The sequence below is a fragment of the Tenrec ecaudatus genome, chromosome 10 (assembly GCF_050624435.1).
Source record: "Tenrec ecaudatus isolate mTenEca1 chromosome 10, mTenEca1.hap1, whole genome shotgun sequence".
NCBI classification, from domain to species: domain Eukaryota; kingdom Metazoa; phylum Chordata; class Mammalia; order Afrosoricida; family Tenrecidae; genus Tenrec; species Tenrec ecaudatus.
In genome coordinates, this window is record NC_134539.1 from 80,719,373 (window position 1) to 80,731,605 (window position 12,233).

Sequence of the window (12,233 nt, forward strand, 5' to 3'; positions counted from 1 at the left end):
GGGTCTGCCTATACTGCCATCGGGAAATACAAGCCAGAGAAGGAGGCCATGGAAAACCCCTGGGACTCAGTCCAATGCCATCAGGTCTGAAATCAAGCCGCTCAGCCAGGTCGGGGCTTGTCTGTTAGTCTGTCTCGCTCTTCTCCCAACCCTCACTCAGTTTTCCTCTCCCCTCTCAAGCCCCTACGAGGTGCCACACTGGCTGAAGACGCCCACTCCACCCCCACCCGTTGGTTGGCAGTCACTGGAAGGTGGAGGTGGGCCCGGCTTGCAGGGAAAATCACAAGGGAAGGGGCTGGGATGGCGGCGGGAAGGGCAACATGCTTCAACTTACACTTTCTGGAACGCAAGAAAACTTCTCTGAGATCATAAACGGTACACCATCCATTGCTGCAAGAGAGAGAAGAGAACAGGGCATTGAAGACACATGGGTGTGCGCTCACGGCAGCCCTCGGCACCTAGGGCACAGCCTGGACAGGGCAAGGCGGAGAGCTGCCCTGCATGTCCCTCAACAGCAGGTGGGTAAGCAGAAGGGAGCTTTGGGAGTGGTGAGGAGGCCCAGAGCTCGTGCCAAGGAGCCGGGATTCAGATGATTGAGCAGTGGGAATCAAGGAGAGGCTGAGACAGGGGCACAGCACAGGCAGAGTGAACAGGGAGGATGTAGGCAGAAAGGGGGCTCGCTAGACAGTTGGCAGAGGCTAGCTGTGGGCGCAGTGGTTCCGTGGTGGAACTCTTGCCTTTCACATAGGAGACCCAGGTTTGATTCCTGGACAACGTCTGTCATGTGCAACGACCACTGTCTGTTCCTGGAGACTTGCCGTGAAGCCGAACAGGTTTCAGTGGGGACTAAGACAGGCTCAGAAGAAAGGCCTGGAGACCTGCTTCCAGAAACCAGCCAATGAAAACTCTACAGATGACAACAGTCCTATCCACAACTGATCACAGGGCTGAGCATGGAGTCACTGTGAGTCATGGTAACCTTGATGGCAGTTAACAGCAAAGCTAAGGTTAGTCTGGTCTATGGGGACAATTCTACCTGGAAGGGAGGAGTAACGTATGGAGTCACACAGATTGGGTTTGATTCTCAGCTGTGACTTCAGATCCAGGGGGCACTGTTCACACTGAGAATGTCTGAGAGCTAGCCGGTGTTTGCAGCACCTGCCTAGCCATGCTCTTGACTCTCATTCACTCAGCCCTGGAGCTTCAGGGTGGCTTCCAGGGCTCACTGGTCTAAACAGGAAACATGGGGACAAAGGGTATGGAAACGACTACATATGAAATCATGTGACAAGCCCAGGGTCCAATAGGTAGCCACGAGATGTGGGAAAAACAGAACAAACCATCTTCCACTTCACAACCCCTTCCCGCTCCCAAAGGTGTCCTCTGGTCATCCTCATCAAGGGCACGGTGTGGGCACAGCCAGATTGTGGCTCCGCTCTGCTCACTTTCCCGGGACGAACACCTTCGGTTAAGGATGATATGAGAGCCAGTCCAATGCCACACTCCATGGTGGGACCCCAGCACCTTGGAGAGTGGGCCATGTTTGACAAGACACAAGGCAGAGCATTGGCTCCTAAGATGGGAAGCCTTGCCTCCTGGTGTCTGGCTGCTTCTCATCAAAAGTCACTGCTGGGAAGTAAGTTCTGAATCACAGTGCTACTCTAGGGCAGAGCAGAACTGCCCCTGTGGGTTTCCACACTGCAATTCTTTACTGGAGTAGAAAGCCTTGTTTTTCTCCCTCCAAGTGACTGGTGGTTTCAAACTGCTGACCTAGAGGTTAGCAGCCCAACATGTAACTCTCTAGGCCATGAGGCTGAGTCCTAGGTCTGAGCCACGTCAGGAATGAGCAAAGCCAACCTTGGCCACTCTGGTCCCGGCTACTTAGGCTGGTACCTAGAGGCCAGCGGTCAGTGGTGGGAATCTCATCCTGTGGGTGATAATACAACCAAACCAGGTGCTCTTCATTCTCACTCAGGTGCCTCTGATGTGTCAGAGAAGAGCTGTGCTTCACAGGGTGTTCAGTGGAAGATTGCTCGCAAGCAGACTGCCAGCCCTTTCTTCCTAGGCACCTCCAGGTACAGGACAGCCTCCAAACTCACAGTTAGTAGCTAAGTGCTTCCCTGTTGGCCTCACCCAGGGACTTCCTGGAGGATGGTGGTTTTCTGGAAAATTGTGGCTTTTGGAAGAAGTCAAGTGAGCAGATTGGAAGCCCTGGTGTGTGAGTTCACTGGGAAATGGCCTTCTTTGCTTCCCTGAAGGACTTCTAATGTGGAGGCTTCTCTGGAATGTAATGGGTGGAAAGTATTTTTAGTCCTAAGCAGGGTGGAGTGGGGTGGGGGTGGGGGGGAGGCAGAGGCAGAAGCAAAAGCAGGGGCAAAGGGAAAAAAATTAAGAAAGGGAAAGAAAAGACATTTGGTAGAAATCCTCTGTTATCAGCAAGATGAGCCAAATGGTTCACTTTGAGCTACATTCATAATTTATTTCTGAGAAAAAATATTGCAAGCTTGAAGCAAAAGACGAGGCTCAGCTGGCTCCAGCTGCTGCCCTGGAAGCTTCTCTTTCTCCTTAGATGGCCACTGCCCAAAACTTGACCACCTGGCTTTGATGGAGCCAGCTGTGGTCAGAGGCCCTTTCCCATCGTGGTGTCCCCTGCAACCTGTCGTGAACTGTGCAGAAGATAACAGGCCAAGGATTGATAGCAGTGTGAGAATTTCCTAGAGAGGAGGAAGTAAGTCCCACATGATCTTATCTCAGCCTCAAACACACTACTGACGTCTCTGAGCACTAGTCATGCGTGCTCACTGACTGGGGGAGGCGGGGTGCGGGATCAATGAACAGAGGATCCTGGAGAGGCACAAGAGATGGAGAAGCGAGTCCTGCTCAGGATCCTTCCAGAGCACGATCCCCTTCCCGACAGGCTGCGCCCCACCACACCAGCTGCCACAGCACATAGACCTGCAGACCCTCCTGGGGCCACTGAGCCAAGCACTCACAGACTTTCTGACCAGGAAGCAGGGACTTGGAGACGGTCTGGAGCTGACAGAGGCCACACCGGCAGGAAGCAGTGACTCTCGAAAACTTGCCCCTTCTATTAGGTAGGGATCGAAATTCTTAGAACAAATCTGCTTTTTACTGTGTCTGTGGAACCTCTACCACGGCCCTTTATGCTTCAGACTACCATTACCATGACTTCCCTAAGTCACCTCTACTTGATGAAACACATGGACCAAGAAATATGGGTGTGAATAAAAACACTATCAGACACACTATCATCTCACTTAATGTGAATGCCCCATCCTCCTCCTGGCCATCTGAGACTGCGTGCCCGATGGCAAACATAGCCCACTTGACCTGTTCTCTGAATTCCCACAGCCCCATATGGTCACCTCTGCCATGGCCCTTATCACATTCTGCTCTTTGCACACACTTACGCCCACCTGCTCACGACTTCTCTCTGACCATTAGACAAAAGGCAGGTCCATATCAGAGGCCTCTTTCCCCCTTTCCCCTGCCCCCAACCACAGGACACTTACATGGTGCCTTGGGAATTTCAATAAGCACATCTTCAGAACACACACACACACACACACACACACACATGGACGCCATTGGTTATTCACGACTCTTCCTGCCTTTGCTGCGTGAAAGATCTCCTTAGTATTTGGGGCTTCTGAGAAGATATGGTGACCAACACCCTCTCGCGGGAGTACTTCAGCCCCTCTGGAGAACATAGGGCAGCTGCACTCCCGAGACGGACGAGCAAGAGACAGCGCCGAGGGTGGCCTTCAGGACCTGCTGGGGGCCCTAGCCCTCCTGACTGCGCTTAGCAGTGGAGGGGTGACGGAGAGAATGCTTGCAGTCTTAGTTAAGCCCAGTCATGTGAAGGTGGTTTCTGGTGAAGTGATCGATAGAACCTTGGGATGAGATTCTTGATTGGATGCTGGGCCCAGTTGTGTGTGTAGAAAACAGGTTTGAACAAATTCAGGGGAAAGAGAGATGAGTGGATGGACGTCTTTGGGCTGAAGTCTTGGGAGGCAGGGGTTTCTCATCATGGACGAGCTGCTCTTCAACACTGGGAGTCCCTTCAAACGGGAGCAGGAATCATCAGGAGTCAGTAAGCGTTTGCCACACAGATAATCTTCTGACTACATTGTTCTTTATTCCAAAAAGCTGTGGTGCAACCAAGATTATAGTAGCCAGACGACATTTGACAGAATTTCTCACGCTATCCACATGGACGATATGGGTCAATAATGGCTGAATCATGGCCATCAGGCGAACTCGTGAATGAATGGACGAGATGCTCAGGAAGATGATTAGCAGATTGCTGTTGACTCAGGGAGGACTCTCTGGAGGTTCCCAGGACTGTATCAAAGGACTGGCGGGAAGATCTGGGAAGCACGCGTAGCAGGTAACAGACTCCTTGGCTGATGGAGGGCTTGGAGGGCCGCCTACAAGCTGGATGATGATCTCACCAATTTGGGGCTGGGGGTTAAGTTTGACACATGGAATTTATTGGAGGCCAAAATAAAGCCCTGTGTTCTAGGTTCAAAACATGTACTCTATTAGATGAAATGAAAGATGTGTGGATAAAAGAAGATACAAAGACTTGGAAGTGGTAGTTGAATAATCCAATAATATGATTTGACCTTTCAGCATCATGGGTGAGGGAAGGAGCCATGGTGAGCTAGAGGCGGCCAGTCCTGATGCCCAGGATAAGCTTCTCTGAGCTCGGGTGCAGTGCTCACCGCCACGACTGCCTTCGCAGAGGGTCATCCAGGGTAGACTAAAGGGAGTCCCAGTGAGGAGCACCGGGCTGGCATGGAGACCTTTCTGGAGAAGAACACACGAGCAAAAGGAGAGGCCAGCAGGCTGGATGCTCCAGGAAGGTATGATCCAGCCTTCTGTTCATCATCCCGTCATGCTGCACCCCCAAGAGCCTAGCACTGTGCCCGATACAGCAAGAGAGGGGACCTGGACCAGGGGAGAGAAGACTTGAAGGTGAACCCAATTAAATGTCAGATGAGATACTCAAATGTTTCCAGAGCTGTCACAGCACGAGGGATTGGATCGGCCACGCAGAGGGAAGACTGTCTTCTCCAGGGGAGATACAGGGGGCCGACTCTGCTCCAGCAGGAAGGAGAACAAGCGGAGGGGCAACAAGGGCCCAGGCCAACAGCCAACTTGCTGGGGAAGTGGTGGAGGTGTGCTGGTTAGAAAGCTGATCTGTGGGCTGCCCGTCCCCGTCGACAACATCTATTTGCACTCTGCTTGCTTGGGTTCAACAAACAGTTCTTGACATCAATGGCACACGTACTTCACATGTTCCCGAAGAGGTTGTTTATAAATCGTTTCTGTCCTGGCTTCTCACGGGTGGCTATGTTTCCTTCTATTCTTCCTTTTCCTAGCAGCGGCCTGTGTTTTGTGCCCGCTCCTGCCTTTGACAGCCAAGTGACGGTGCGATTTCGTATTGAGTCTAATGCCGAGTCCAAGTCATTGCCCTCCCACCAACCTGGGGTTTGAACATGGGCTCTCACAGTGACACAGCTTGCCCCGTCTATGCTCACAACCTGGAAGTAAGGATGGGGCCCATTTTCTTTCCTCATTAGCACCAAACCAAAACCCCTCAAAACACCAAACACCTGTTGCTACTGAGTTGATACTGGCTCATAGCAATCCTGCAGGTCAGAAGAGACTTGCTCTATAGGGTTCGTTCCAAGACTGGCAATGTGTACAGAAGCTGAGACATAGCTTCCTCCTGCAGAGTGGCTGGTGGGTTTGTACCATCAGCGGCCCCAGCGGCCCCCTCTCTGGACCCCTCGGGTCCTAGTTGGACCTAAAGAAGACCCCTCCAAGAGTGAGCGAGAATGGAGCTTCTGCCCGAGCGCTGGCCTGAAAGAGAGTGAGGACAACAGAATCCAGACTTTGTAGAGCCTTTGAGGCTGGACGAACCCCCCAAACTATGGCCCTGAACTAATCTTTAAACATTTCACCTTAAACACAATCCCCTGAAGCCCTTGTCAGGAGCCCTGGTGGCACAGTGGGTATGCCTCGGGCTGCCATCCTTAAGGTCTGCAATTGGAAACCACCAGCTGCTCCGAGGGAGGAAACCGGGGCTTCTCCAGACTGGAACACTCAGAGGCAGTTTTCTCTGTCCTATAGTATGAGTGTCCTCAGTGTGAGTGGGCATCAACTCGATGGCAGTGAGGGGCTTTTTTTGGTTTGAAGTCTTTGTTGGGCCAGACCCCAGCTACTTTTCATTAGTAAAATATGTCTGCTTGCAGCACTCTTTGTAAAGAATGATCTCTTCGAGATCAAAGCGACAATGCCAACTCAAAGGTTAGGCGGGACGCTTTGGGGCAGCGGGTTTGAGATCGGTGGGGGCACTCACTGTGCGGAGCATGATGCGAGGCCAGGAATGCATGGGCGGGGGGCGTCATCAGTGTCACCGAACTGTGCACGTAGAAGCTGTGGACATGGTCATGCAGACTGTCACACACACACACACACACACACACACACACACACACACGCTGACTCTAAGGCAAGTGGGACTTAGGGGTTGCTTATGTAGCTTGATCCCCCAAATGAGCCAGGCTTCAGGCCCGATCTGGCTGTGGCAGCATGGCAGTGGGGTGTGGCGGGAAACGGAAAGGCCCAGGAGTTGATTAGAGCTGAGCTTTAATTCCCACTCAGCGGGCGATGGATGCCTATGGGCCACCTCCATCTCTGAGCCTAGGTTACCTGGTCTGCAGAATGGGCTGCTATGAGACAGGAACATTCAGGACCGGGACCTCTCCCCGACCCCTGCCCACCCCGTACACAGAGCCCGAGCTCTGACCACGGGCCATTGGCCGGCCAGGCACAGTTGCTCCCAGTATGAGGTCAGGTCTTTCTTCTTTTTCCGTGGCAATTTTAATAAAATGCTGATACGTGACAACGTAGAGCAGATGAAAGCAAGGATGTGCTGTGGGCTCTGTAGCGCAATTAGCATTCTCCTAAACAAACGAGCTTCAACAGAGCTGTAATTAAGCAGGCCTGTAATTAAGTATATGCCCTTTATCATAACGATCATGCTTAAAAATGGCATGATGCATGGAACTCTGTTATTAATGCTGTAATCCCAGACTGAAGTGCGAGTACATAGGAATCAGTGTGTCAGGCCTGTCACCAGACTGTTTGGAAAATACATTAAAGAAAAAACCCAGGAAACAATGAGCTCATTCAGCTGTTCTTTTGACAATCCGGCTCTACAAGTCAAGAGGATTGTGAATGCTTACAGATCCTGCACGGTTTAAACAAATAAAGCTCTAATCCGCTGCTGTATTAATCCCACCCCCTATTTTAAAGAAAAAAGTGGGGGGAAGGCTGCCAAGTGACCCGAGTACCTGCCTCTGCTGTTCTTCGGGAAGCAGTCCAATTTGCACGCTGCATTTGTTTGGACATAAAATGGGACTCCTGCTTGTGCAGACAGCTCAGCCATGAATCTGTAGAACATTGCCTGGCAACAGGAGGAGATTACAGCTCTTGTGTCCTCCCTTTGCCTGGGAACTATAATTTCACTTGCCAAGGCAATCCCCCAGAGCCCTCCCATGATTCTGCCCCCCCCCCCCAACCCACACACACGATGCCTGAGGGCTCATCACCCAGCGGCTACCAGCCCAGGTCCAAGGGCACCAGACCCAGGAGCATCCTTGGAATATCCACGGTAGCCCAGGGCCACCACCTCCCTTCTTTCACAGATATCTCAATGAACAGAAAGGGGAGGGCATACTTGAATCAACTTATGTATGAATGGCAACCTGTTTGATAGAGTCATAAAGTCGTGTGGTTTAATAAAAACCCCTACAAATGACCTCATTACCAGGACTTTGGTGGTTACCAGTATAACATCCTCAAACGGTGTTCAGTGAACTTGACTTTCAAAAGTCCTTGAGGAGAGTATGGTGGGCCACGTGGCTTATTGGCAGGTAGAAAATTTCAGAATAAAATTAAATGCAGTTGGAGTAGTGGGAGGCCTTTAATTCGGTGTACATGCCCGGGGCTCAGAGCTGTAACTCAGCAGTGACCCCTGGGCCCTGGCCTCCCCGTTCCTGCTGTGCTCCAATGGTCCTTTCCAATTTGTGACGGGAAGAATGCCAATGACTCAAGACCATGCAACCACGTCTCAAAACTCATTTTCAAACCAAGCCACAGAGCTTGCCCGGCTTTTCTGGCAAATTCGCTTTGGGGGGATTCCTTGGAAGGTGTTTGCCGAAACCCCCAGAGCTGTCTTCTTGGTGACATTCCAATTGAGCTTACACAAGGCCAACACCTCTGGCTAGATCCCCAGGGCCATCTGTTTTGCCATGCTATTCATAAGCCAAAAGCTGTGGTTTTTCAGCCACAGTGCTTACCCCCACCCACCCCCTGCCCCACACCCCCAGTCCCACCCATGGGAGGTTGGGGAACCCTGCCCTGAGGTCAGATGGCCCAGAAGTACCACACCACCAGGCTCGGCCATGCATTCAAGCAGGGCTCTTGGCAGGTGACGTCACCTCCAAGTCAGATTTTCGGTGGTTAAAACATAAGGCTACTCTGGGAAATAGCAGTGTAGCTGAGAGGAAGTACTGAGAGGCAGAAGAAGGGTGAGCATGGTGGTGGGGCAGGAGGAAGGTGAAAGGAAACAGAGGAAAGATCTAGGAAGCAAAGCTATGGATAGAGGACTAAGCATAGGTGTGTCCATATGGAAATACAATAATTCATGAAAGTAGAGGTATTGGCCTAAGTACATCTATTTATATGGCAATATACTGAGGAAGTGGATGGACTTCAGGCCTCTGCTCAAGCTCTCCCTCAACACAAGAACACTGTTCTAATGTGACATTCCGTGATGCTCACCCTCCCGGCACGATGGCTTCAGACAAAATGTGTGCATAAGCTAATGTGGTGAAGAAAGCTGATCGTGCCCGGCTATCAAGAGATATAGTGTCTGGGGTCTTAAAGACTTGAAGTTAAACAAGCAGCCATCTAGCAGAGAAGCAACAAGCCCACATGGAAGAAGCCCACCCATCTGTGCGATCATAAGGTGTGGACCGGATCAGCTAAAAGGCATCAGAAGACCCAAAACAAACAAACAAACAAAAAATCCATATTGTTGAGAATGAGGGGGGGTTGGAGCAGAGACCCCAAACCCACCTATAGATAATGGGACATCCCCTCTCAGAAGGGTCACAAGGAAGGAATGAGTCAACCAGGATACAGTATAGCTCTAAAGAAACACATGACATTTCTCTGGTTCCCTGAGGCTTCCTCACTCCCCACTATCATGACCCCAGGCCTGCCTTTCACTGTGGGTAGACCAGGGCATGTGCACAGGTGCACATAAGCGCTCACGACACACATGGAATCCAGGAATAGGAATGGGAGTAACAATACCAGGAGGGCAGGGGGAAGGTAGGGAGAAGAGGGGAAGGAGGAACCCCCCCCCCCCAATCAGGGATGAACAACAGAAGCTGTGAGGGAAGGGAAGGGAGAAAGTGTTGGCGTAAATATGTGAAAATAGTAATAATTTATCAAGGGGTCAGGGGGGAGGGAATAAAGAGGAGCTGATACCAAGGTCTCCATAGAAAATAAATGTTTAGAAAATAATGATGGCAACATATGTACAAATATGCTTGAAACAATTGATGTATGGGCTGTTATAAGAGCTGCTAGAGCCCCAATAAGATGATCTTTTAATAAAAAAACAAGCAAACAAACAAAACAATCAGGCTACTCAAGTCTGCACTGTACACTGTTGACAGGAAACAGGAGACGGGATGGGGGCCTTGCCCACGGCAGGCTCTCCGGGAACGCCGTGGCTCCTGGGATTGCTCGGGAGTTGAAATGAGACAAGAATGTAACACATCCAGGGTACAAGCTCCCTGCGCCATAACTGCTGCTGCTATTCCTGTCGAAACCCTAGAGGACAACCCCTTCCACGGTAGGTCCGTTTATGCTTTTATATTGCTTCAAAGGGAAAAGGGAAGTGCGTCTGCCTGAAGTCACCCAAGCCCTGGGCTGTCCTGAGTCCCAACCAGAAGGCTGGCAGGGGTGTGGAAGCCAGGCTTGCTGAGGGCTAGCGCGTTGTCACCCAGATTACAGCTCGCTCTTGCCATCTCTGGGGTTACAGGTCAAGTTTGGCTCGCATGGGCTTAACATGCCCTGGAAAACAGTCCAAAAAACAAAGTGAAGAACATTGCCCCTGGGTATCAGGAGGTCACTCGCCCAGGTCAGAGCAGGGGAAAGACTTCAAAATAAAGGTGCCTTGGACCACGGACAAGTATTCTCGGAGGTTCTGTTTGGCACCAGGATTAGAAAGCCGCTTTTTACACACACACACACACACACACACACACGCGCGCGCGTGCTCATTTCTCTCCCTCTGCCCCACCTTCTTCCTACAGAACACTTGACAACAATTGCTCCTTTAAAGCGGGGTTCTGAACCGGTTCATTACAGTTCACCATCTTGTTAAAATGCAAATTCTGATTCAGTATATCTAGGGGTAGAAATGCAAATTCTCAGTAGGGGGTTTGAACTGGAATGGACCAATTGGAAGCCTCTGCTTTTGAAAGGCAGTCCTGTGACCCACTTCCCCTCCCCAGTCCTGTGCATCCTGAGAGAAACGGTAGGTCCTCCAGCCCTGCCTCCTCCTCCTCCTCCTCCTCCTCCTCCTCCTCCTCCTCCTCGCAGGCCTGGCGGCACTGTGCCACAGAACCCACAGAAACTGCAGGGCAGTTCTCTGAAGACTACAGAGCAGGGAGGTGGCGAGCCCACAGAGGTTTGGCCATGTGCAGCTGAACCGCTCACATGGATGAGAAAATCCAGCAGGGGAGCAAGGACGTCTGATGCCTCTGGGAGAAATGTGTCCTTGAAGATCTCAACCTCAGGAGCGTTTGACAGTTGAGGGCAGCCACCAACTTCCCCTTGGCCAATGAAGACATAAAAGTTCAAGTAGGCGGCGCTTTTCTCTATGAGTAAGCGATAAGGAGCGAGGGGTTACTGTAGCCAGCCCTGCTGTCCTCGGTGTACACACAAGGAAACGCCTCCGTGAGAACAAGACCCCCCGAAAGGGGCTTTGAACACAAGGAATGGAAAGCAGAAGCAAAGGAGCTTTCCAACGACGGTACGGGGGCGCTTGGAGCCATGCCGAAGCTCTGGAGGCAGGCAGTCTCATTTTGGTCGCTGTTTCATTACACAGCCGTGTTAAGCACCATCTGTAACTGCTGAGCCAGCCTCCTCCGCTGGCCAAGCATCAGATGCAACTGGGGTGCCACAGGCAGTGAAGCACACTTTCTCATTCAGGGTCTCTTGTACTTTCTGGAAACCCATTCCCTCACGTTATTAAACTGTGCCTAACTCACTGCGCATTAAGCCTATTCTGATGCACCAGGACCCCACGGAGCAGAATAGAACTGCCCCTTTGAGGTTCCGAGGTTGTGAATCTTCATGGAGCAGAGAGCCTCCTCTTTTACCCGAGGAACAGCTGGTGGAGTTGAACTGCTGGCCTTGTGCACGCACTCACACACACTTTACCCCCAAAGGAGTGAGTCTGAGCTCTTTAAGAAACAATTCCGATAGTAGAGCTGACCTAAAGCTCTAGGCCCCAGTGCGCCCATCAGGGCAGCCCTGGTCCCAGCCAATTTCCTATGCATTTACATATGTGTATGCAGGTATTGAAACATAGGCTTTTATTTTGTATACATTTATGGTTTTAATAAAAATGACATTACAGTAGAATTAACTTCCAGCGCCTGTAGATCAACCTCAGTCTGGACAGAAATAAGGCTGGGAGACAACCCAGGGCCAGAGCCAAATGGGCCTCCGTTAGCGTCGCCAATGCCTAGACAGCATCGGGGGAGCCACTGAAGGCTTCTGAGCGGGAGAAAACATCACCAGAGTTACGTTTTAGGAATGTCCTCATTTAGAAACCTCTGAAGGGAACAAAGTTCAAGGCGGGATGCCAGGGCAGGGAAATCAGGTGTGAGGTGCTGGTGGCTTGACTTCCTGTCAGGAAGAGTGAGGAAAAAGGAACCGGCCTGAGGCTATTTAGACGGAAGGATCGAGAGCCCGGTGACTGGCTTTGGGGTGGGGAGGAGGAGGGAGATTCTAGAGTGACTCGGGGCTCTTGGCAAAAACCACTGGGAGAATGGTGGGGCGGGGGGGGGGGGGGCAGTGGAGCAGAAGCAGAGGAAGAAGCTGGTGTGTCC

General features: G+C 51.5%; 1 protein-coding gene across 2 annotated transcripts in view; it reads right to left on the reverse strand.

Annotated features, from left to right (window-relative positions):
• MVB12B (multivesicular body subunit 12B) overlaps positions 1–12,233 on the reverse strand; it is a 174,692-nt gene that overhangs the window by 31,692 nt on the left and 130,767 nt on the right. For both annotated transcript variants that reach the window (XM_075560772.1, XM_075560771.1), the window contains one exon: positions 335–390. In XM_075560772.1, the coding sequence (XP_075416887.1) occupies positions 335–390 (56 nt within the window). The remainder of the gene's footprint in view (positions 1–334; positions 391–12,233) is intronic.